The sequence below is a fragment of the Gobio gobio genome (genome assembly GCF_949357685.1).
Source record: "Gobio gobio genome assembly, chromosome: 20".
Lineage (NCBI taxonomy): Eukaryota > Metazoa > Chordata > Actinopteri > Cypriniformes > Gobionidae > Gobio > Gobio gobio.
This window is the reverse complement of record NC_137113.1, coordinates 4,046,739-4,070,588: the sequence shown is the minus strand read 5'-3', so window position 1 is coordinate 4,070,588 and position 23,850 is coordinate 4,046,739. Positions and strand designations below refer to the sequence as shown.

At 42.4% G+C, this 23,850-nt stretch overlaps 1 protein-coding gene across 1 annotated transcript in view; it reads right to left on the bottom strand.

The window, feature by feature from the left end:
* Positions 1-19,615, bottom strand: part of LOC307143774 (uncharacterized protein) — a gene marked incomplete at both ends in the record, with an annotated part of 39,352 nt that extends 19,737 nt beyond the window's left edge. The window contains 14 exons of the mRNA XM_079845535.1: positions 3,735-3,820; positions 3,925-4,027; positions 4,287-4,449; positions 12,240-12,485; positions 12,655-12,812; positions 13,308-13,492; positions 13,567-13,686; positions 14,054-14,227; positions 14,430-14,831; positions 14,958-15,350; positions 15,579-15,650; positions 15,737-16,126; positions 18,925-19,347; positions 19,573-19,615. Coding sequence (XP_079701661.1) covers positions 3,735-3,820; positions 3,925-4,027; positions 4,287-4,449; positions 12,240-12,485; positions 12,655-12,812; positions 13,308-13,492; positions 13,567-13,686; positions 14,054-14,227; positions 14,430-14,831; positions 14,958-15,350; positions 15,579-15,650; positions 15,737-16,126; positions 18,925-19,347; positions 19,573-19,615 — 2,958 coding nt within the window. The remainder of the gene's footprint in view (positions 1-3,734; positions 3,821-3,924; positions 4,028-4,286; positions 4,450-12,239; positions 12,486-12,654; positions 12,813-13,307; positions 13,493-13,566; positions 13,687-14,053; positions 14,228-14,429; positions 14,832-14,957; positions 15,351-15,578; positions 15,651-15,736; positions 16,127-18,924; positions 19,348-19,572) is intronic.
* Between the last annotated feature and the right edge of the window lie 4,235 nt (positions 19,616-23,850).

Here is a 23,850-nt window from a genome sequence, read left to right as displayed (position 1 = left end):
TGTTCGCACAACTGCTCCCGCGACTGGGCAAGAATCAGCCAGTCGTCGAGATAGTTGAGGATGCGAACACTACGCTCTCTCATGGGAGCCATGGCAGCCTCCGCGACTTTCGTGAAGACACGGGGCGACAGGGACAACCCGAAGGGTAGGACTTTGTACTGGTATGCCCGTCCGTCGAAAGCAAAGCGTAGAAACGGTCTGTGTCGAGGGAGAATCGAGACATGAAAGTACGCGTCCTTCAGGTCGATCGCTGCAAACCAATCCTGGGGACGGATGCATCTGAAGATGCGTTTCTGGGTTAACATTCGGAACGGCATCCTGTGGAGGGAGCGGTTCAGGTAACGCAGGTCCAGGATCGGTCGTAACCCGCCACCTTTCTTGGGTACAATGAAGTACGGGCTGTAGAACCCGGACTTCATATCGGCTGGAGGGACCGGCTCTATCGCGTCCTTCGCCAATAGGACAGCGATCTCCGCCTGAAGCACGGGGGCGCCCTCCTTCGGTATAGAAGTGAAGTGGACACCCCTGAACTTCGGGGGACGCCGGGCGAACTGAATCGCATAGCCGAGTCTGATGGTGCAGATGATCCAGCGAGACGGGCTGGGGAGCGCTAGCCAGGCCCCCAGAGACCGAGCAAGCGGGATCATCGGCACCACGGACGTACCCGGAGCGGGGCAGCGCAGCGGAACGCAGGGGCCCCAGGACGACATGGGAGTGGTCCGTGCAGGGGTCTGGGTCTGACACACGACCTGCATCCGCTGAGGGGACGGGCGAGCGTGGGGAGGCACTTTGTGTGCGTCCGCACAACCGACGCCCCCTGTTGGCGAGGAGAGAGGTGTCTGAGGGGTACGAGGCATGGTAGCGTCGCACACCGCCAGACGCGCTCTCTTGGCACCCAGAGATGTTAGAAACTGCTCTTTTATTGAGAATTTGGGGAACAGAAAGAAAAATGGGGTTCCCCCGGCCCTCCACCGGGGGAAGGAGTGGTGCTGCAGCCATCTCCTGAAGAGCAGTTTCCTCCATCTCTGGGCGGCCCGTCTCAGGGTCTCTTCCGACGGCGCTTGCCACCTGGCTTGGCAGCGGCCTGAGCGGGCTGGACGTTCTTCCCGCGACCGGCTACACGCCCACGGCCGGTGGAAGGCTGCTGCTGGGCTGGGGCGGGAGCGGGGGCGGCCGCAGGAGGACGTCCTCGGCGACGGGCAGGCGGAGGTGCTGCAGCCGGCGGCTGGGTGGAGGCAGCAGCGGGCCGCCGGTGCAGGATGTGTTTGATGGCCTCCGTCTGCTTCTGGGCGGCCGAGAATTGCTGGGCGAAATTCTCGACCGCGTCGCCGAACAACCCGGCCGACGATATGGGGGAGTCCAGGAACCGGTTCTTGTCAGTCTCCCTCATGTCGGCCAGGTTGAGCCAGAGATGCCGTTCCTGGACCACTAAGGTGGACATCGCCTGACCCACGGAACGGGCGGTAACTTTCGTCACCCGGAGGGCGAGGTCCGTCGCCGCCCGGAGCTCCCGGAGGAGCTCTGGGTCAGACCTACCCTCGTGCATGTCCATGAGTGCCTGGGCTTGGTGCACCTGAAGCAACGCCATGGCATGCAAGGCAGACGCGGCCTGTCCGCAGGACCTGTAGGCCTTCGCAGTTAGACTGGACGAAAACCTACAGGCTTTGGACGGGAGACGAGGATCACCACGCCACTCGGATGCGGTCGCCGGACGCAGCTGCATCGCGACGGCGCGTTCGACTGGCGGGATCCTCTCGTAACCCTTGGCCTGTCCACCGTCAAGGGTAGTGAGGAGGGAGGAGCCTCCAGGTCTGTTTCTGGCACTGAAGGGTGTCGTCCACAACCTGGAAAGCTCCTCATGCACCTCCGGGAAGAATGGCACTGGGGCGGGACGCTGAGAACCAGCGCGACCCCCCCCCAGGAACCAATCATCCAACCTAGAAGGTTCGGGACGTGGTGGAGGGTTCCACACAAGCCCGACCTTTTCGGTGGCCCGGGAAAGCATAGCCGTCAACTCAGGGTCCGACTCAGCCGTTGCCACTCTCCCAGAGGGAGGCAGTACAGCTGAGTCTTCATCCCCCGAGGACTGGAACTCCCCCTCCGATGCTGCAATCGACATCTGCTCGTCCGCGGGCGCTCCGAAAGAGATGACTGGGCGCCCGTGGGCGGGACCAGCGATCTCTTCCGGTGGCGCCACCGGCAGCGGTGCTTGAGAGGGTTCAGGGACCTGCGTAGGGACACTAGGCGGGTTTGTCCTGAAAGTAATCCTCAGATCGCCCCGGCCATCCGTCGAAGTAGGTCTATCCTGGTTAGGGATAGCTCTAGATCGAGGTATGGGGAGGGGGACTCCGCCTTCCCGGAGGTAGGTGAGTCTCGACCTAACCACCGCAATAGTCATGTTCCCGCAGTGAGAACACGAGCTATTCACAAACGCTGCCTCAGCGTGCTGTAAGCCCAGGCACGTGATGCAGTGAGTGTGGCCGTCAGCGGGCGAGAGGGAACGACCGCATCCAGAAACGCACGGGTGGAATGACATCTTGAAAAAGACGCAGTGTCACACCCGTGTTGCTCTTTTTGTGAGGAAACGCTCTTTTAAGAGAGTGCTGAAGCACCCAGGGAAACCGCGGCAACACACAGGAATAGTGCAGCCTGTGTTTGCACTCAATTTGGGAAACGCCCACTGAAACCAACAGGTTTGCTGTGATAACAGCAGTTGTTTCACTTGCAGCTTTGAGTTCGCGGTCCCGCTGGAAAGCGCTGTCACACCAACACACACGATTCCTCTTCTCTGTATTCTTGTAGAAGTTCTTCGCTGAATAATCAGGAAGCAGTCTGTAGACTTCAAACGCCGGTTAGGCTCCGAAGTGAATGACGTCAGTGCGATGCTCTCGCTTCCTGTTTATACCCACGGCGCGGGGCGGAGCGCGAGATGCAAATCTCACACGCCAATTGTTCATTGGCCTGTTCTTAAGTTCTCGAAGCTGATAGGGGCTCTCTGAAGTGATCCCAATTCGTCGGTTATTACCGACGTACGTCGTAGTGACCGACTGAAAGGGAACTCAAAATTAATGTAGACACATGCATTTCTGTAAAACTTCACTTTTTCTACCTGAAAGAGTTAAAGCTAAAAATTATTTATTGGGAATATTATGTTTATTGGAAATTAACCTTTTTTTCCCTTTCTAAAACAAATCTCTGGTTTGTGTCACTCTAACACTTTCCATTCTGTCTGATCCAAATACACAAATCAGTTAGATATTATTAACAATTAAAAAGATGGTTAAAAACACCACAGTGATGAAATTGATGTCTTCATCTTGTTCATGGACCAGATCATCTTTCTATTTCTGAAAGTCTGTTATTGAAATACTTCCCTGAACATAAGAATTTTAATGTTTTAAGTTATAGAACTGAAAGGAATCATAGAACAAGAATGTCCTTTTAATGCTTTTGCATGATTTGAATTAACATGAATTTGTCATTATGGCATGTCCTCTTAAGTAAAAAAATTATAAGTAACATAGTATATAGCAAATGTGAATGATTCATTCAGTGAATAATTCATTAATAATTTGTGGTGCTTGTAAGTGAACAAACAGAAGCTACACCGCATCTATGAGAAAGAAACAATCAGAAACCCAAAACCAGTGTGACATCAGTACCACATTTATTAAAATGGCATTAGACAATAAACATGTAAATTATGTGGTGCTAAACTAAAAGTGTGTCAGGACACTCATCAGAGGAACAAGGAACAGCATCAGAGAAGCACACGGACAAGAAGCCTCAGATTCCTTCACTTGGTCTGGGACCCACTCATCTGTGAACAGGGAATATAATGCAATGCAGTGAAATGTAATGTATTCATGACAGATATCATCAGAAACCTTGATTTCAAATTATTAAAATAAATTAAATGTTCACCTGTGTTCCCTCCAGACCACACCAGAGGACCCATGGATATGGAAGCACTGTCATGGAAGTCCAGAGACCTGCCCTCTCTCCGCTGGTGTCCAGAGTCACAGTCCTGATAGAGAAAAGAGCAAAATCCAGCTGTGTGAATCCCTGTTAAATATCACTGAACTAACATGAAACAAAGGAAAGTCTCCAGCAGAGGACAGCAAAAACAGGTATTTCAGCAGCATTACACACACTGACACTGAAGCATTTGATCAAAGTTCTAATAAGGAATTTAACAGCCATTTTTATATTCATAAGGTGATCCATTACATTTAATATCAATTACTCATCATAAAACATCATTATGAGAGGTTTTGTAAACTGACCATTGGGCAGCGATTGCTTGACAGAAGGCAAAGGTGAACAGCACAGTGCAGGTAAAGCTTAGTGGAGTTTGCAGTGAAGATAAACATCCTGAAGGAGAAACGGCTGGATGTGGAGACGCCGTTCTGCAGCAGCTCCACTGTGTCGTCATTTGGATTGGGACACCTGAGAATATCAATAATGACAAATTCTTTAATTTCAATCATTCAATACAAAAGTGATCTCCTGTTAAAAAATGGAATCTTGTGCTTTAGTTCTGAAATACTTAAAATCGATATGATTGTTATTTATTTAGTAAACCATTTTTACATTGATGCTACACTCTAAAAGAATTGTGCTATATGGCACTAAAAGTGGTTCTTTCTTCTTGTACTGTGGATACAAATGGATGCAAAAAAGTGAGAATTCCAGTCTGAGAAGAAAACGCTTGGTAATTTTTTGTTTTCAAGTGCAAAGAAAATGAAAGAGTCCAATTCTGTGCAGACAGAATACAGTGAATGCACCGGCGAACCCCAGCAAAGCACGTCAAATGTGGCGAAAAAGATTGTGCATTCGGAATCCAAAAGTGTAATGGAAAAGCGAAAGTTTCAAACTCAGTGGCTGTCGGACTTTGATTGGCTTTTGTATAATGAGGAGGAAGATGTGATGACATGCAAGTACTGCAGTAGAAAACCTAGCTTGGTCGGTAAAACGGATTTCGTTTCAGGGTCGTGCAGTTTCAAACGTGAAAATCTCACAGCGCACTCAAACAGCAAATGATATGCAGCTTGTCGTGACAGTGTGATGGCTTCAAGCAAAGACCCTGAGGAACCTGCGATCTCAAAAGGGTTTCAAACTCAAAATTTAAAAAAATGACTGCGCAGAGAGACGTGAGCTTTCTGTGAAAATGAATACAGCATATTATATCGCAAAAGAGTTTCTCTCAGATGAAGCCATTAATTCTGCTGCAGAAAAAAAATGGCCTGGACATTTCCCCTACGTATGATAATGATGTTTTGTAATGAACATTGCCGCAGATTTACAGGATATAGAGGCAAATAAAGTTAAAGATTCCCACTACATATCAGTCATGATTGATGGTGCAACAGATTCTTCTGTGACAGAAAATGAAGCAATCTATGTCAGGTATTTACATGATGGGTTGCCAGTTAATCATCTTGTCTCGATCACAGAGCTATCACATGCTCATGCTGATGGTGTGACTGACTGCATTCGATCCTCAATGTCAAAATTTAGATTAGATGACTGGAAGCAAAAGCTTGTTGGATTCTGTGCTGATGGTGCAAATGTGAACATTGGCCAAACAGCTGGTGTTGCTGCAAAATCCAAAACTGATAGACATTCACTGTATGGCTCACAGGCTGGAGCTGGCACTTCTTGGGGTTTTGAAAGAGGTGAGCTTAGTGAGTCGTGTAAATGAAACACTTGATTTGGAAAACCAACCATTTCAGCCCAAAGAGCCACAGAGAACTTAAGACAGTGTGTGAAGAACTTGAATCTAGGTCCTACAAACCAAAGCCAGTGAAAGGAACACATTGGGTGCCTCATTTAGACAGGGCACTGAATGTCTTCTTAATGCTGCATTCACACCAAACGCGAATAGAGCGTCAAAATCGTGTCTACCGCGTCTAGCTTGACGCGTGAACATTTTGAATCATTTGGACGCGCGTATAAATCAAGCATTTGAAGGGAAATAGACGCACGTTCAAGGCGCTCCAGGAGAAATATGTCATAAAACACCACTCTGCCTCTTTTCATTTTCATTAAAAATATATATTAAACATTAATAACCACACAAATGTGGTCCAGGCAACTCCTACATTATTTAAATATCCCTAAAAAATAAAGTTATGAAACTTCTCTTTGCCCTCAGTCAAAACGATTTGGCAGACAACAAATTATAGATTCATGACACCAAAGATCGACCGTTAGATCCACACAAGATGAACCACTACAGAGACATCAGAGCCAGCGGCAGACGTCCGAAGGTCTAGCCGAGGAAAGGCTGCTCTCGCCGGAGTTAATGAGCGCTGAGCGCCCGGTGATCGCCTGGATCTCACAACTCCAAAAACACAAGATTATTTTTTTTAAATAGGCGCTCTATTTATAAATAAACCACAGATTTGAGCTTTAAACAACTACATTCTCACCTGAAAAAGTCTTAAAACTACATTTTGTGACACAATAGTAGTAATTTTAAATTATGCAGGGTTTCTCACACGTCACTTTACCACATGATCGCAGCAAGCAGGCTCCTGATTGGTTAACGCGGCGCGAATTGATGCCAAAGTTAACATTTTTCAACTCGGGCGTCAGACGCGAATTCGCTTCAAAGGCGTGAATGCACAAAAGCACCACTCGCGTGTAACGCGCGTATCGCGCAAGACGCTCAATTCGCTCGAACTGGACGCGCGAATGAGGCGGATTCGCGTCCTTCGCGCCGTGCGAAACGCGCCTTTCCATTGACTTAACATTGAAATCACTCGCGCCAGACGCTCTATTCGCGTTTGGTGTTAACGCAGCATGAAAGGAAAATATGATCTTTTGAGCCAAGCTGGGCAGTATGCAGCTGTTGCTCTTCACATGGAGAATTTGGCCCAGACCTGTCACATTGCTGACATTGCTGGTAGAGGGAAAAAGGTTTTCAAATCCCTGAAGGATCTGCAGTTTGTTGCGTTTAGTCATTTCCTGGCTGATGTGCTGCAGGAGATAGCAACATTAAGTCAGACTCTACAGAAGGCAGACCTCATCCTACCAAGTGCTGTTGCTGCAGTGGAGAGCCGTTTGTACAGTCTTGACTACATGAAAACCAACCCTCTCCCAGATGGTATGCTGGAAACTTTCATCACACAGTGTCTGGAAAAGCAAACACCTGGTGTTCATACCACAACTTTTCAGGGCATCGACTTGAGAAGGGAAAGAGACAGTCTCATAGATAATTTGAGACAACAGATGGAGCATGCATGTTCAGCCTATGAGAAACACCTTCATGCTAAATTGGATAACCTGCTTGGAGTTAACAAAGATCAAAATGCACAAGCTGTGATGTCAGCATTTGCAATTTTCAACCATGACAAGTGGCCTGATGACAGAAAGCAACTTGAACTGTTGTATGGCAACAAGGATCTGAAGGTCCTCATTGAATGGTTCAGAGAGAAGCTTGTTCAATCTGGATGTCAAGTTGAAGAAATCCGTGGGGAATGGAGACGCTTGAAAAGAAGAGTGTCTAATGATCGTCATGGCAAGTCCTACCTGGACCTGTACCAGACACTGCTACTGAAGCAACCCTACAGAGATGAGATGCGAAACATTCTTCATCTTGTTCAGATTCTTCTTGTTCTCCCAATCAGCTCTGCCAACTGCGAAAGAGCCTTGATTCAGACCAGCTGTAGAGAGGTGGTTGAAGTCAAGTGGCAAGAGAAGGCCATTTCCTAAGAAATGGTCGATTAAATCCATATGCAACCATAAAAATAATAATTCAGACCGATAGAGTATGTTTTTGTTTATTCATTTTTTTCAGTTGCATTGTTCATGAATTTCATGTAAAAGGTCTGGTGAGTAAAATAAATCATCAATCATCCATCAGCAGTCGCCTACAACATTGTTTTGCTTTTCCTATTTCTTTCATTGACATTTGATCAGTAGCCTACATGTGTAACGAGGCATCAGACTCAGTCGGATCCATTTGCAGTTTTATTGAGAACACACGTAGTCGTACAGGCAGAGGTCAATAACAGCAACAACAATGTCAAAGGCAAAGAAGAGTCAGGAACGAAGACAGGCACTGGGTCAGGGCAGGCAGCAGACTAGACAGAGATAACCAGTAAACAGGCAGGTGGGTCACAGGGCAGGCAGCAAGACAAACTCAAGGGTACCAAAACAGTCCAAGGTCAAACACAGGAATACAGATCATAGGGTAAACGCTCAGTAGTGTTAGCCGTAGCAGAACAAGACTTCGCGAAGAGTGCGTGAGCGTGTGCAGCTTAAGTATACTGGGTGATGGGAGACAGGTGTGTGTGTAATCAGTCCAGGTACAGGATTATGGGAAATGTAGTCCAGGAAAGGTTAATACTCAGGAGAGGGAGCCCTCTGGTGGTGATCGTAGGGAGCCACAGAGGCCAAGTTTGTGACAACATGACACTAGAAGTTCTGTCTCTTCCTTGTATAATACTTTTACTTCAGGCAGTGACTGGCAATGAGTTTGATCTTCAAAAGAGACCTTAAGTTTACTAATATTAGTCTCGAATTTCCCCAGCTGAAGATAATTATGCTCTGCTAAGATTTTGTAGATGGACAGTTTTGAGTGTAGCGTCTGGAGTCTCTCTCTCATGGGATCAAAGTGATGAATCGTTTGGAGGAACATCAGAGATGCTTTTCTCCTCCACAGCTCTGCATATAAATTAAATGCCTGCTCCAATGGCTCCAACAAGTCTGAGTTAGATTGCACCACTGACTGGTTAATGACCAGCTAGAGTGTGACCAGAAGATACGATGATGGCCCTGTGAGAGCTTCAATAAGATCCTAATCAGCCCAGACCCCTAAATCACCTTTCAGTCGAGAATGGCCGGGGGATGACCTTAACACACACACATACACAAGCATTCCTCTTTATTTAGCCTTTAATTAAACTATCCCAGAAATTACATATATTATGATTTCTTAAGTATATGCATGCTCCCTATATTTCTTATGTTTGTGTGATGTAAGAGCCATCTTAAATGCTCAAAATGGCTCTGTAAAGAAGATACACTGCTTTTATGCGTTTAAACCAAGGCATGTTTGATGTCTAAAAGGTTCCTCTTTCTTTGTCTTAGTCAATGGTGCAAAGTATATGATTATGAGATGTACCGTTAGTATGTTTAGTCCTTTTGGAGTGAAACTTTACTAATTCTGGCTTCCAGCAAGAACATTCTAAAGTCCGTAATAAAGTAATAGTAATAAAATCCGAACAAAGAAACCTCTCCCGCCTTAAATTCACACCAACGATTGGTCATCTCAGGGAAGATGGGCGTAGGTTAATGGACTTTAAAGGACAGAAACACAAGCACATCTTTGCTCAGTCAACTTGCAAGGATTCCGACGAGACAAATTTTCTTTTCCTCCCATCACATCAGCCAAGCTGGTTGTTTCCTTTGAAGATCGACGCGCTCCGCGACACGGCCAGCGGCGCGCTCCATCAGAGCGCGCGCATCACTGCACACGAGGAACCTTCTTAGCTTGGACGAGATGAACTTTCCCTTCCCAGACACTCGCTTCTAAACACCTTTAAATCTCCCGCGGACCGACCAAGCTCCGGAAGGACCAAACGGAGAGAGAGCTTCAGCGCATGAACGCTCTGAGAAACGCCAACGCACGAATCTTGCTTTACACAACACAAAGAAACCATGCAAGTATCAATTCTATCGAAATTTAGATGCATTTTAAGATTGTACCCCTGTTTAAGGTGATGAAAGTTCTTGCTGGCTCTAGTGGTCATGTTTGGGAAGGTGTCGGATCGGACACGATCATACCCTTCTTCCTTTCCCTTCTCTTCATCCTCCTTCTTTACTTTCCATTATTCTGTATATACATGTATCCTTTATTTAGTCGTATGTAATCGTAGTATCAATCATTATTAAAACCATGGTATCCACGTTTTGATTGTCATTGTTGTTGCTCACAAAACACGAGTCCCTTTAATGTCAGATCTAAGCTACGAGCTCTTATAAGTATCATTGAATGCTTTAATTAATACCATGGGCCCTATTTTAACGATCTGAAACGCAAGTGTCAAAGCGCGAAGCGCAAGTAACTTTGTGGGCGGGTCTCGGCGCTGTTGCTATTTTCCCGGCGGGATAAATGGCTCTTGCGCCCGGCGCAAATCTAAAATGGGTTGGTCTGAAGTAGCTTCATTATTCATAGGTGTGGTTTGGGCGTAACGTGAATAAACCAATCCGAGCGTCATCCAACATTCCCTTTAAAAGCAGGTGCGCAAGTTCCATTATGGATTGCTATTATTATGGCGTATTTACCAGGCGCACGCCAGGAGCGGTTCACAGCCGAGGAGACTGATGTGCTTGTAAGAGCAGTGAAAGACAGAGAAGTTGTGTTGTATGGGGATGGGAGAAACCCACCCAAAAACCCACCAGTGCCGCAAGCGCTACAATGACATCAGAAGACGGGGAAAGTCCAAGCTTGCCAGCATCAATCGGGCACGCCGTGTAACGGGAGGTGGATCTGCCTCTACTCAGGACCTGACGCCAGCAGAGGACATCGCTGCGTCCACCCTCACCCATTTTTTTTCCTGGTTCTTGACGGACAAACCAATTTGTTAGATGTCCTTATATACATATATGTCTTGCCAGAAGTTGCCACTATTGGGCAAACAGGTCTCCTTAATTATTAGACTACAATTAGCCTGAATAATTTGTAAGCTAGATTTATGCCTATTTTTTCACATCTTCGTGGCACACCACAATGATTTCCGTCATCTCATGTGTTAATATTTTTTTAGTGTAACAATTTATGATTTGCAAAAATAACTGTTGCATCTGTGTAGATTACATGAGCAAAGTGTATGCGGGTTGTGCACGCTATACATTATGGTCAAGCATGCGCCCTTAAAATAGCATAATGAACAACGCGCAACGCGCCACTGACTTTAGACTAGGTTTTTTCTGGTCAGTGGCGCAATTGTTTAATGGAACAGCAAAATAGCACCAGGGATTGTTTGCGCCGGAACACGCCTCCTTTTTTGCGCTGAACCGCCCAGGTAGCGCAAGTTCATTCACTAGTTTAGCGACGTGCTTCTGTGGAGGGAAAAGCGCGCTTTGCGCGGGTGCAAAATAGGAATGACACATGCGTCGGTGTACAAAGTCAATTGCGCTGGGTGCAAGATAGGGCCCCATAACTCTGAAAGTTTGTCCTTTGTGGCCAGAGGGATAAACTTCCCGAAAATTGGGTAGAAGACCTAGTGAAAGTTGATAAGGATTGTACTGCTCGTTCGTTAAACAGAATGGATTAGAGGAATTTTGAATCAACTTAGAGGTTATTCTGTGATTATTTAATACAGATATATATCCGTAGTTAATTGCAATAAATTGTTGTTAACCATATAGGTATCTTGGTGCCTATTGTTTACAAACATTCTGAAATGCTGTGTACAGAACATGTTAAGATATGGTGCTATGTAGCACCAAAAGTGGTTCCCCTATGATTACGAGCCAAGAATTTTTTTTTTTAGAGTGTAAGCTTAAAGGGGTCATATAATGAAAATCAGACTTTTTCCCGTGTTTAAGTGCTACAATCGGGTCCCAGATGCATCTACCAACCTGGAAAACGTGAAAGAGGACAACTTTGTGACAGCATGTGAAAAAAAGAGCCGCTTAGATTTCGCTCTCTTAGGAAGGGGATCTTATTATAATATCACCACCCCCTTAGCAAGATGACAACATAAGTTATATCCGTAATTAAACTAAACTACCTGTTCTATCTTAATGCATCAGATATTCTCTGGCTCTGAAGAATCTTATAACAGTTCCGACAGAAGCGATTTATAGATTACCATGACAGAATATGCTAATCAATGACTTGAAGATAGTTAACACCACATCAGCTACATAAATTAATCAACTAACGATTCAGAAACGTCTTGTTGCATTCTATATGTCATAATTTCTTCGTGAGTCTCTCCATCATTGTCTGAACATATTTGGCAGAACAGTTTCTGACACTGCGTGAGGTAATTGAAGCTCAACCCTCTTCTTGAAAGGGGGCGGGGAGCAGCAGCTCATTTACATTTTTGCTCACCCTCAAAAAAATTTTTTTTTTAACATACTATAAAAAATTATTTGTGGGATATTTTGAGCTAAAACTTCACATAACACACTATGGGGACATTCAAGAATTATTTTGCATCTTGTAAAAAGGGGCATGATATGACCCCTTTAAAAGAATAAAAAAAGTACAGCTTTACTCTGAAAGGATGAGATCCCAGCGGAGGCTGTAATCAGGATCTTTCACAGGTGTAGCCCAACACGTGTCCATCACCAGGGCAAACTGGCGGCTGTCGACCCCCTCAACACGAACTTCCACATGCATCTCCTGGTTGAGCTCTGCATCCACTCTACCAGTGAAGGGCCGAATAAACTCATCATCCTCATATGGAATCATCCGGACCCGATATCTGCCTTCACCAGCGGGAAGAGTCTTGTGCACAATGCTGATGAAATGTTAAAAAAAAAAAGGGATGTACATTTTTGTATTTGCCGCAACTCAATTTATATTTAGAAATTTCGATATTTTCACCATATATATTCTTGGAGTATTTTTGCATACATTTACTCATTTTTATACTGTGCATTAGTTTTTCCTGCTTTAAAGATTCCCACCTCTCCAGTGAGTTGATCTCCACATTCATGGAAAGTGTTTGTGTTTGAGGATAAGCACAGCTGAAAGAAAGCTTCAGGATTTTCTTTCTGCTGATGAGACCTTCTGACCTCGGTGTCCCCAGAATAAAGTTATCATAGATGAAGTGGGTGCTGTTGGCCTGATGGAACACAGATAGAATATTTGAGCATGTCAGATATTTTACCCACAATCTAAAGAGTAAATGGGGGTCCTTTCATGCACAGGGATGCAAACTCTCATACAACTGACACTCTTCTCACGACACACGTCCATTTTCTCACGCAGTGAAAAAACATTGCAGAGCAAAGAAGACACAGACAACATGAAGACAGACAAAAGAGTTGCAATGTGAAAACATTGCAACATCATGGAAACATCAAAAGTGGAAACATCATAAGTTGGCAGCCCTTCATTATGTATAACAGAAGAGCTAAATCATGACTGGAGTCTCTTGAGAGTGAACATTTTATTAAAAGTTGTCGAAAAGAAGTATTGCTTTCCACATTTCTATACAAGTAAAACTTGATTGAATCCAACTGGCATCACACATTTTTTGTTTTTTTAACCAAACATTCAGTGACAATTCGAGATGATGGTAATGGTATTGAATAGCATTGTGTGTAATATATCCTACCACAAGAGTTGTCCCACAGATGTGTTCATCGTTATCAAAATGGAATTCCACTCTGCCATTCCGGACTGTTCCTTTGCAGCTGGGATCATTGAGGTGTAAGACATCAGCTGGAAAACCAGCCTCAAAGAGCTGACAGCGAGACACAGACATGGAGCCAGAGCTGCTTTCACAGGTTTCTGAGAAATCTGAGAGAGGAAATAAAGGTAGCTAATGACTGAATTTTTTTATTTTTCACATTTAATTGTGGAATAATACGAACCGAAAGAGCCAGAGTGTGATTGTGGTCTGTCCTTTTTACATAAACAGCCATAAACATTTTTTTTCATCCCACACCTTTCATCCTCAGAGCAGCTGAGCTTAGAACAAGGATCTCTCACATCTAAGAGAAAAACACAGATAAATGAAAAATAACACCACCACACATTGCATTCTCCAGTAGCATTTAAGAAAATGAAAAGTAGGACCACTCAATTAATTAAAATCCTACTTTTATATTAAATAATTTTGTCTCCTCTCTTCTCCCAGACATGAACAATCATCCACAGCACCCTTCAATAAGGCACAGGAACCCAATAACTTCTCAGAAACGGCACAAACTGTCACTGCTAGCTTTTCTAATGTGACATGGTGGTCAATTATAGATTTAACATGCTATATTACAAGCATCACAGACATATACTGTAACATGGATCTGATTTACTCATGCAAAACAAAAATCCTGCAGATAACACAGAACATTATATTACCAGTTGTAGTTTCTGTGGTAGTAGATTTAGTTGAAGTTTCTGTGGCTGTAGTTTCTGTAGATTTAGTTGAAGTTTCTTTGGCTGTAGTTTCTTTGGTTGTAGTTTCTTTGGTTGTAGTTTCTTTGGTTGTAGTTGTCTCTGGTACTACAGTAGTATAGGTAGTGTTTATCCTTACTGGAAACAAAGATAAATATAACATTAAGTGATTAATGGAGTAATGGATTATATGGATGGGATTGTCTCTACTATTGTAGACACTGAAGGGATGGACTGACTTGCGCCATCTGGTATTAGGACAGTTTTATATCAATAACAATACTTTTAAAACAAAATCCAAATAGCAAAATGCCTAAAGCACAAATGGGCAAATATTCACCTGCGCAGTAAGCTCCACAAAGCGCTGGCGTGACAAACTGATAAACATAGTAATTTCCTGGACAGGCTTTGACTCTTATGGGGTGGGATGCGTAAGCACAGCAGTCATATCTTGAGGATGCACAGACCTGACGGGTGACCACTCCATCTTCCAGCTCTGGGTGAGATCCATTGAGCCACAGTGGTTGATAAGTGCCACACATGCCTTCATTTACACATGATTCTGGCATCTGAGCATTTTGGTCATTATAGAACAGCCTGTACCAGCCCTTCCACTCCACATTATAATCACACTTGACATTGTAGTAATTGCTACTATAGTAATAGTTGTCAGTGGCTCTCCAAGGCTCATCTAGACTGGTATAGTTGTAGCAGGGGTCGACACTTGGGGTGGAGAAAGGCACTATTAAGAAAAAAATAGAAAGAGAGCAGTATATATTGCAGATTAAATGTATTGATTAAAATTCATTTTATTAATTGTAATATAATTCATGACAAGCATGTTAAATACAAAGATAAATTAATGTACCTATACAATAAACAGGTGCTGGGATTGAAAGAGCTGGTCTGGTAAATTTGTAGACATAATAATTTCCAGGACATGCTTTGACTTGGATTGGGTTGGATCTGTAGCGACTGCACTGACCATTACGGGAGCCGTAAATTTCACGAGTAACAACTCCATCTTCCAGCCGAGGATGAGAGTCACCAAGCCACAGAGCACTATGACCTCCACATGCCATGTTATTATAACACCACTCAGGCATCTGAGCACTTGATCCATTAATGAAGAGTCGATACCAGCCATCCCATTCTACACGAGTGTCATCTTGACCAGCTTTGAATCCATACGTAGACCAGTAATCGAGTGTGCTTCTCCAGTTATTGTCAAGTTTGTTGTAGTAATTGCACGGGTCATCATCTGTGTTAGATGGAAAACAAAACTAAAAATTATATTTCAATGAGCAACTTCATGAGTGTGAATCTGAATCAGTGAAATATAGAAATAATCATGAGATTCTTAAATTACTCATACACAACAGGACTGTGTAATAGTAATGCTACAAGTTTATGCAAAAAAAACTTCAAATAATTGAAAATCATAAATTGTTGTAAATAACCTCACTCATAGATATAATTTACAACTTACTCAAGGTCATGGCGGATCCAGTGAATATATCTGGACTCACAGTGGAAACCGCCTGTGAAATAGTGCTGACATCTAAAAAGGAGGACATCCAAAACATGATTGAAATCTTTTTAAAAGGTTTAAAAGAATGTCCAAATGTGGAGAAAAAAAAACAGTACCTGTGCAGTATCCAGAACACCAGATGAGTGGATTCACAAGTTCATAGACATAGTAATTGCCTGGACACGCTTTCACTCTGATGGGTTTTGGCTTGTAATCACAGCAGCCTCCCAAATAATTCCCTCCACAGACCTCCCTGATCACCACTCCATCCTCTATCTGAGGGTGAGGATCACTGAGCCACAGATTATAGTATGTGTTACAGCTGTATGAACTAACACAGGTCTCTGGCATCCGGATGTCCATTCCATAGTAGAAGAGCCGGTACCAGCCACTCCAGGAGAAACGTTCATCACAAATGTAATCTCCACTTTCATTGTTGGCTCTCCAGGGACGATCCAGAGACTCATAGTTGTAGCAGGGATCACTGCTGAGGTTCTGGAAAGCAACTGTCATGGACGAAAGGAGAAAATACTTTATATTAGTGTGTAGTGAACAGCACATTCCAGGGCACAGTTTATGGCCGGGCCACTCTCTGTCCATAACAGTGGACAAAGTTTTGCTACATTTTGATTGGATCTTGATAGACTGACAAAAACAAACTGTCCAACGCCATCAGAAAAAGATCCTAACACATCATCCAGACACCTCTTGGAGGGCCAAGAAGACCAGCTCTTGTACCAAGCCCAGGAAGGACAAGACATCTCATTGGTCCACCCAAACCTCTAGTGTCCTGGTCTATGACTGCCATAAAAATACCACAGGACCTTAGCTATAGTGGGTGAAACAAAGACCACAATGATCAATCCCAATCCATTCGTAACCATGTTTGGAAACCTTAAGACTGATGTAAACTACGCACGTTTATTTCATGCTTATTCAGAGAAAAAAGTATTCTCAGTGACAGCTATTTGTAATGCAACATCTTACACAGAATCAGCTGTTCATGAACAAATTAATGAACAGTTCAATCTTTTCCCATCATGTTTGGTTTCTATTTGTTTAGAATATTGCCAAGGGTATTCTGGTGTTGGTTTGGAAAGTGAGAAATGCATTGGTAAATTTTAAAGACACTTTAAAGACTTCTAACTGTGTACATTATGCAAATGAGTTCCACAGGAGAAAGGAGGGTGGGCCACACGGTGTGCCCCCTTTGATACCAGCAGCCAATCGCAACACTGGAATAGAGAAGCGCCAAATTGCAATCTCCTTCTATTCGGAAAAGGATAAAGGTACCCTTTCAACATACACACCTTGTTCTGAGTTTCTCCTTGAGAGAAACTGTGACAGAGCAACCAAGTTCTGAGTCTCCCTTCAAGAGAGACATAACAGATACACCGTAATGTTCTTAGTTTCTCCTTGAGAGAGACAAACAGTTCACCAAGTTCTGAGTCTGTCCCGCGAGGATGAGACTGTGACAGAGCAACCAAGTTCTGAGCCTCTGGTTCATCCAGAGAGACAACAAAAGATCCAAGGATCTGAGTCTACAGCTTGTGAGGCAGCAACAGATACGACCACGTTCTGAGCTTCCAGCCTGTGATGAAAGAGACATAACAACTATTACGTTCAGAGTTTTAGTCCAGCGAGACGACTACAGCACGTCTCGAGTCTCCATGCCAGAGAGACCAAAGAGGATTGACCAAGTCCTGAGTGTCTGACCCACAGAGTCAGAAGACACACAGAGACATTTGCAACAAGGTTAAGCTCAGGAGAGCAAATCTTCACTTCGAGGTTCCTTCGTCTGCATGTTCCAGATTAAGGACCTTCTGCACCTACTTCAGGGCCTCATCTGCGTGTTCCAGATTTTAGGACCCTTTGGTGCTCCAGGAGATCAGCATCCCACAGATCTTCGTGTTCAAGACTGTTGAAACGGATTCTAGCTCCTTTCCCCACTGTATTGTCACCCAGTACAACCAGTGGAAGAAGTCACCTCCACCGGACTGCTTACTCAACTAAGTGGAACGTAAATATCACTTAACCAAGAAACCTTGGCATTGTTGTATATTATCAGTATATGATTTTCTAATTTACATTAGAGGTAATTTAACTGATGTTAGTTAATAACAAATAATCTTAACAAATTATTTGTTAAGATTCAAAAAATTTTATCAAGTAAAAAATTGTTTGATGCATGATAAGGTTCTTCACCTTATTTTCAGAGAAACAACAGTTTATCTTTCTGTAATATAACGCAACTCTTCCATAGCCACACTCAAATTAATCACATGTATTTTATGTATCTTATGCACTTTATTCCTTTATCATTCATTGTATTTATTTAGTAGTTGTGTTAGTTATTCTTGTTATTCTATTTTATTACAATTGTGTCTTGTGCTGATAATACAGAAAAGGCTCTACAAGTTAGAAATCTCACCAATCTTTCAGATAAATCAGCTGACCAACTCTCCCCACTTTACATTCAATCTAAAATGATTGAACCGCCTCCTGTTTGGAGTTTTCTCATAGAGCCAAGGTAAAAGACCTTTACTAGTGTCCCAAACTAAGAGAGGGGCAATGTGGTCATCTGATGTACTCATAACCACACCTTAAGTGACGTGTGATCCAAAAATCACAACGTCAGCGGTGACGTGAGTACCAATCACTACCTTACTTAACGTCCTAGGATGGACGAAGGTAAAATCACTAAATAATTGGCGTCCCTTGTTTGGGCCCAAAAGTGAAATTATTACAAGTAGAATGCTTTTAACATCTTAAATAAATGTCAATAATTAAATAATGATGGCGTGTCGTGACATGCCTTTAAATACATTTTGTGTGGGATAATGCCATTGAAATTTATTGAAGTAACTTTTTTTTTTCCAAACACTTTCTACTGTCTAATTTAAGGTCACATTTAAAAGTAACTCAATTTAAAGTCCATTTAAAACCAAGTAATTTTTAGGTTGAATTTCTCAAAGACTGAAAATGATCTTTCAGAACATTCATTGTTCAGTTTATTTGAGGAGCCCAACATGAAAACTTCTGGCTCAACGACATAAATTATTTTGAGACTAGCAGTAAAAAGTCTTTTTAAAATGGACCGGATTCATTTGTCTGATCAAGGAGGGTTGTACAGGAACATGCTCAGTAAATATTGTACTAATTCTCTTAGGAAGAGAAATTACACACTGCACTTTTAAGTTTAAGTTAAAATAAAACAAATAATTGAATAGCATTTGTATGAAATACTAACTGCATGCATGTAACTCACAAAAACATATTTTATAAACAGAGCCTAGAACTTCACCTGCACAGTACATCGGCCTGGGGGCTGATATGATGGGTTTGACAAATTCATAGACGTAATATTCTCCTGGACAGGCTTTGACTTGGATGGGCGTTGAACTGTAGGCGCCACACTGAGGGGAATACCCAGACCAACTCCCCGATGAATATGCTCCCACAACTTCACGGGTCACCACTCCATCCTCAAGTGTTGGATGAGAACCGTTGAGATACAGTCCAGTTTCACCACCACATCTCATATTACTCACACACCACTCAGACATCTGGGCACTTCCTCCATTCAAATACAGCCGATACCAGCCACTCCATTCAACAAGGCTGTCATTACGTCCAGAGGGCTCATATGTGCTTAGTCGTATGTCTCTCCAGGATTCATCCAGAGTTTTATAACCATAGCATGGATCAGAGCTGGAAGTTGTTGATTCTGAGAGAATGAAGAGAAAGGGACAGTCTGTGATGAAACAGTCACATACCAGAATGTTCCAGATGTCTCACTATAATTGAAACTCCTGATTCAACTCATCAGCTTCTTAGTGTGTTCAATAGAGATACACCGAAAACTTTCTGGGAGGTGTCCTGAGAACCGGAGTTGAGAAACACTGGATCAGATCAACTGACTACACTTAAAACCAAGATAAATCCCTCTCACCTGAGTGTTTTCTAGGATCCATATCTATATCTGTGCGCTCCATTTACACAAATTATTTATTTATTTTATGCCATACATTTCTATATAAACCTCTAAATTGTTAGCGTGGCTGTTATACATACAAAAATGCTAAATGTGCATCAAATAGCAACACAAATAGTAAATTTCATCAAGATATTGAACTTAGACAAATGTAAGAATAATTCATCCTATATCACAACTGAATATTTATATGCAGTAGCCCACCACATGTATTGATAGTTCATAATTAATTGATAATTAAGCTAATTATTAGTGCCCCAAAGTTATAAACTTTTACTAATTCCGCCATTTCTGAGCCAAAATATATAATTCATGCAGGAGTTTTGTGTGCTGATGGTTGGGGGAATATAACCAACATTTTACAAAGCACTCATTTTCAACCAAAGCGCTTTAACGTTCTTTGAGATTTGTATTATATATCCATTAGCATGTCAGCCGACTGTGAAAATATTAGCAGAATGACTGAACTCAGCTCACACTATTTCTCTGAAGAACTAACAGGAACAGCCCGATTCACAAACGTTCATAATAAACATTCACATGTTTAATAGACAAATTAAGTATAATGATTTAATAATGGGAAATGATTCTCTCAGTTCACAGATCATAAAACACTCACCATTAATCATCAGCAGAGACACACACAGTGAGATCAGAAACCTCATTGTGACGAACGGCCCCTGCACACACACACACACACACACACACACACACACAACATTAACATTCACTTATATTTATCTTTCTTTTTGTTTATTGTGCAGGTTTGTAAAATATATGTTAAATGATAATGTTCACAGATATTTATATAAAAGATAATTTTGATCGGTCAAAAGCCGGGTCATTTGAGCCCAACAGAATAAAGTGAAGAGAAATAACTTTACCTGAGATCAGAGCAAACTCAGGTTTCTTCAGCCGCTCAATACAGTGATGCTGAACTGCAGATTTCACAATCTCATCAGTGCCTTTAATAACTGTGGGAGGATCATTACTGGAAAAGGGAGAAATCTCTAAACAATACCTTGAATAAGTGTTTCATTTCTCTTTATGTTGTTCAAGATTGTATCGATGCTCTGTTGTACTGGCTGCTCTGATATTACAGTGAAAACAATAGTTGATGTATATGTTGACCTACAATCAGATCATGTTCCTGTTCATCTGGATCAGTAATATTCCCAGCAACAATATATACATATATAATACAATCATGACATGAGAAGAAAATTTCTTAGGAAATTTCAAAATGACTGTGTGACCATCGGACAATGAAATGCTTTGTTGTAGCAGAGTTGCAAAAAAACAGTTTGAGAAGAAAAGACACTTTAGTGAAAAGTGTTTTCAAAACACTTTAAGAATGAAGAATGAATTAAGCGTGAAACAACCAGGAACCCTTTAGTCTGTCACCATTTTCCAGAACTGCAACCTACCCGAGTCTCCAGAAATACAAGGTGTCAGTTTCTCAGAGACAGAAAACTGCCTAATTATTATACACAACTGAATACAGGGCAATTTTAGCCGTCATCAACAATTACATATCACATATAAATTATATATACAATCTTCATAGTAATTAAGATTGATGTGGTTTGGAATTGGTAAAATGTGCTTGATAAAAAAAATGTGATTAGAATATTGACAAACCGGGTTCATGCTGCACAATTTTGGCCTCGATTTGGCCGTCTGAGATTAATTTTGAGAATCCTCAAAGATTCCTCTGGTCTGAAGTCTTCACTATCAGACTGTATGGCAGTACTAGCGATCAATGATGACTGAGATCCCACAGTGTGACATGGCTTATAGCGGAGATCATGTTCGTACATTGACCAGCAACAGTTATTTTATATATATATATATATATATATATATATATATATATATATATATATATATATATATATATATATATATATATATATATATATATATATATATATATATATATATATATATATATACAATGTAGGCCTCTGAACATGCTTTTCCAGTGACTTCATGAGCTTTAGTAAGATGTAGGAATATTCAAAAAGAGGGTCAGACTGCTTGGACATGCTGGTTCTGATTGAAAGGTGTCAGAATACACAGAGCATCTCAGTTTGTTGTGTATGGGGCGGCACAGCCGCTGACCAGTCAGGGTGCCCATGCTGACCCCTGACCCCGCCCAAAGCACCAACAGTTGCACATCAGAACTGGAGCACGGAGCAATGGAAGAAGGTGGCCTGGTCTGATGGATCACGTGTTCTTTTACATCACGTGGATGGCCGAGTGTGTGTGCGTGGCTCAGAGCCGGCCCAAGGCATAAGCGAACTAAGCGGCTGCTTAGGGGCCCCTTGGCCACCAGGGGGCCCCCAAGAGCACATGAAATGACTTTTTGCTGCATGTTATTTTGATGATTGAAATCGCGAAATGGCCTTAAACAATTACTAAATAAACTGCAAAATGTTAAGTTTTCTAATATATGCTCGGATTGATTCTGACAGCTTTGCATGAGCTCGCAGCGCCATCGGCCAGACACTATCCGCTTGTTATGGTTCAAAGTCCAAAGTGCGAGAAAAATCGGCGCTAAAATGTACTCGTCAGTTGCCAGGTAACCTTTTTATGAATGGATGGATTTGAGAATGCGCTATGGTTTAGTGCGAATATCTTGTCTGATGTGCTGCATGTTTTGGACGGAGTAGGTACAGCATAGCTTCCATTTTCTCAGTAAATGTTTTTCTGCAAGTGCTATATCGTCCCCTTGGAATTATAAGTTGTGTAGCCTACATTTTGGAAGTTTATATTTAGTAAATAAAAAGGTTCTTTCTACAGTCAAATGGAATGCAAAAAAAATTTTTCGGCAAAATAAAAGCTCTGTTTAATGTTTGAAAGAAATCAACATTTCTTGTTATTAAAAGAAGTCTCTTCTGCTCACCAAGGCTGCATTTATTTGATCAAAAATACTGTAAAAATATTAATTATTATTGTGTAAAACAGCTGTTTTCTATGTTTATATATTACACTCTAAAAAAAAGGGTGCTATATAGCACTAAAAGTGGTTCTTTGCTCATAATCATAGGGAACCACTTTTGGTGCTATATAGCACCTTTTTTTTAGAGTGTACTATATAAACATAGAAAACAGCTGTTTTACATAATAACAATCTTGGTGCTTCAGTGGTTCTTCAGCGGTTCTTTGGCTGAGGTGCTATATAGAACCGCTACCATATACAGAACCTGTTAGGATATGGTGCTATATAGCACCAAAAGTGGTTCCCCATGATTACGACAAAGAATCACTTTTAGTGCCATATAGTACCATTTTTTTTTTGAGTGTAAAGTGTAATTTATTCCTGTGATCAAAGTTGAATTACTCATCATTACATTTTCAGTGTCACATGATCCTTCCGAAATCATTCTAATATGACGATTTGATGCTCAACAAACATTTATGATTATCAGTGTTGAAAACAATTGTGTACAATTGTGTTTTTAGGATTTTTTGAAAGCTTTCTATTTCAGAGAAATGCTGTTCTTTTGAACCTTCTATTCATCAAATAATCCTGGGGAAAAGTGAGCATATTCAGCATAAGAGACTACTATAAATTAAAACAAAAAAAAGTGCATATCCCAGTCTGAAGTGTAGTACTGTACGGCTTTGAATATTAACACCTGAGCACTCTTGTGGGTTTGCTACTGTTATAATTAAAAACCGTATAAGGATAAAAACATGACAGCCAGGCATGATGTAAGCAACACAGCTACAATTAATAACATAGATACTTGGTGTGCGAATTATCAAGAATTGACAAAAGTCAATCGTATTCGTGGCACAGAGGGGCCCCCAAATACAATTCTGCCTAGGGCCCCATAAGGGCTTGGGCCGGCCCTGGCGTGGCTTACCTGGGGAACACATGGCACCAGGTGCATTATGGGAAGAAGGAGTGGCGGCGGAGGCAGTGATGCTTTGGCCAATGTTCTGCTGGGAAACCTTGGGTCCTCCATCCATGTGGATGTTACTTTGACATCCCACCTTCCCACCTACCTAAGCATTGCTGAGACCACCTTTCATGGAAACGGTATTCCCTGGTGGCTGTGGCTCTTTCAGCAGATAATGCGCCACCACAAAGCACAAATGCTTCAGGAATGGTTTGAGGAGCACCTCACAACTTACAGGACTTAAAGGATCTGCTGCTAACACCTTGGTGCCAGAAACCACAGCACATCTTCAGGGGTCTAGTGGAGTCCATGCCTCGACAGGTCA